Source organism: Octopus bimaculoides, chromosome 16, assembly GCF_001194135.2.
Source record: "Octopus bimaculoides isolate UCB-OBI-ISO-001 chromosome 16, ASM119413v2, whole genome shotgun sequence".
In the NCBI taxonomy this organism is placed as follows: Eukaryota; Metazoa; Mollusca; class Cephalopoda; order Octopoda; family Octopodidae; genus Octopus; species Octopus bimaculoides.
In genome coordinates, this window is record NC_068996.1 from 35347267 (window position 1) to 35348016 (window position 750).

The following is a 750-nucleotide window of genomic DNA, read 5'->3' on the forward strand; positions in this document are numbered from 1 at the left end:
ATATATATATATATATATATATATATATATATATATATTATATATCATAAATGAAAATACGTAATGTTTATATTAGAAACAGATTATACATCCCTCTCCCTCTCTCTCTCTCTCACACACATACACATACACATACACACACACACACACACACAAAAGATACACACACAACACGCACGCACATACACGCGCATTTTTAAAATCAGAACGTAAAGAACATAAATGAAGAAGAAAAATTCTGAATGAAATGCTTACCATGATTGTTGTTGTTGTTGTTGTTGTTGATGATGATGCTGTTGTTGTTAATACTGTTGCTCGTGTTGTTAATGCTTTTTTTTCTCTCCCCCCCTTTGCCAGTTGGAATACTGTTGAGGAAGCAAGTGTGCTCTGACTATCGGCCGCGGCTGTGGTGATAAACCGAACGACGTCACAACTTACCGAAGCTTTTCTTATCGATTTCTGCTCCCTCCCTCCCTCTCTATCATTCTATCATATTCAGTCACATCGCCATACTCTCTCTTTCCTTTTGTACCTTTCTCTCTATCTCTCCCCACTCGCGCGTCGCTTGCATCCCTTCAAAAGTTCTCACCTCTCTCTCTCTCTCTTGCTGTATAACTGCCTCTCACTCTCTCTTTCCTTCTGTATATCTCTCCTTCGCTCGTCGTCTGAATCCCTTCAAACGTTCACACTTCGCTGCTTCTCCTTATCATTTATTCGTTTTTACTCCTTCATTCACGCGTACACTCTCCT

At 39.6% G+C, this 750-nt stretch overlaps 1 protein-coding gene across 3 annotated transcripts in view; it reads right to left on the reverse strand.

Moving 5' to 3' along the window:
- Positions 1–469, reverse strand: part of LOC106870681 (centrosomal protein of 290 kDa) — a 364606-nt gene extending 364137 nt beyond the window's left edge. The window contains exon 1 of one of the 3 annotated variants that reach the window (XM_052973702.1): positions 256–469. In XM_052973702.1, the coding sequence (XP_052829662.1) occupies positions 256–258 (3 nt within the window). In that variant the 5' untranslated portion in view covers positions 259–469. The remainder of the gene's footprint in view (positions 1–255) is intronic. The other 2 variants (XM_052973701.1, XM_052973700.1) reach the window with 2 other exon arrangements.
- Positions 470–750: the final 281 nt, after the last annotated feature.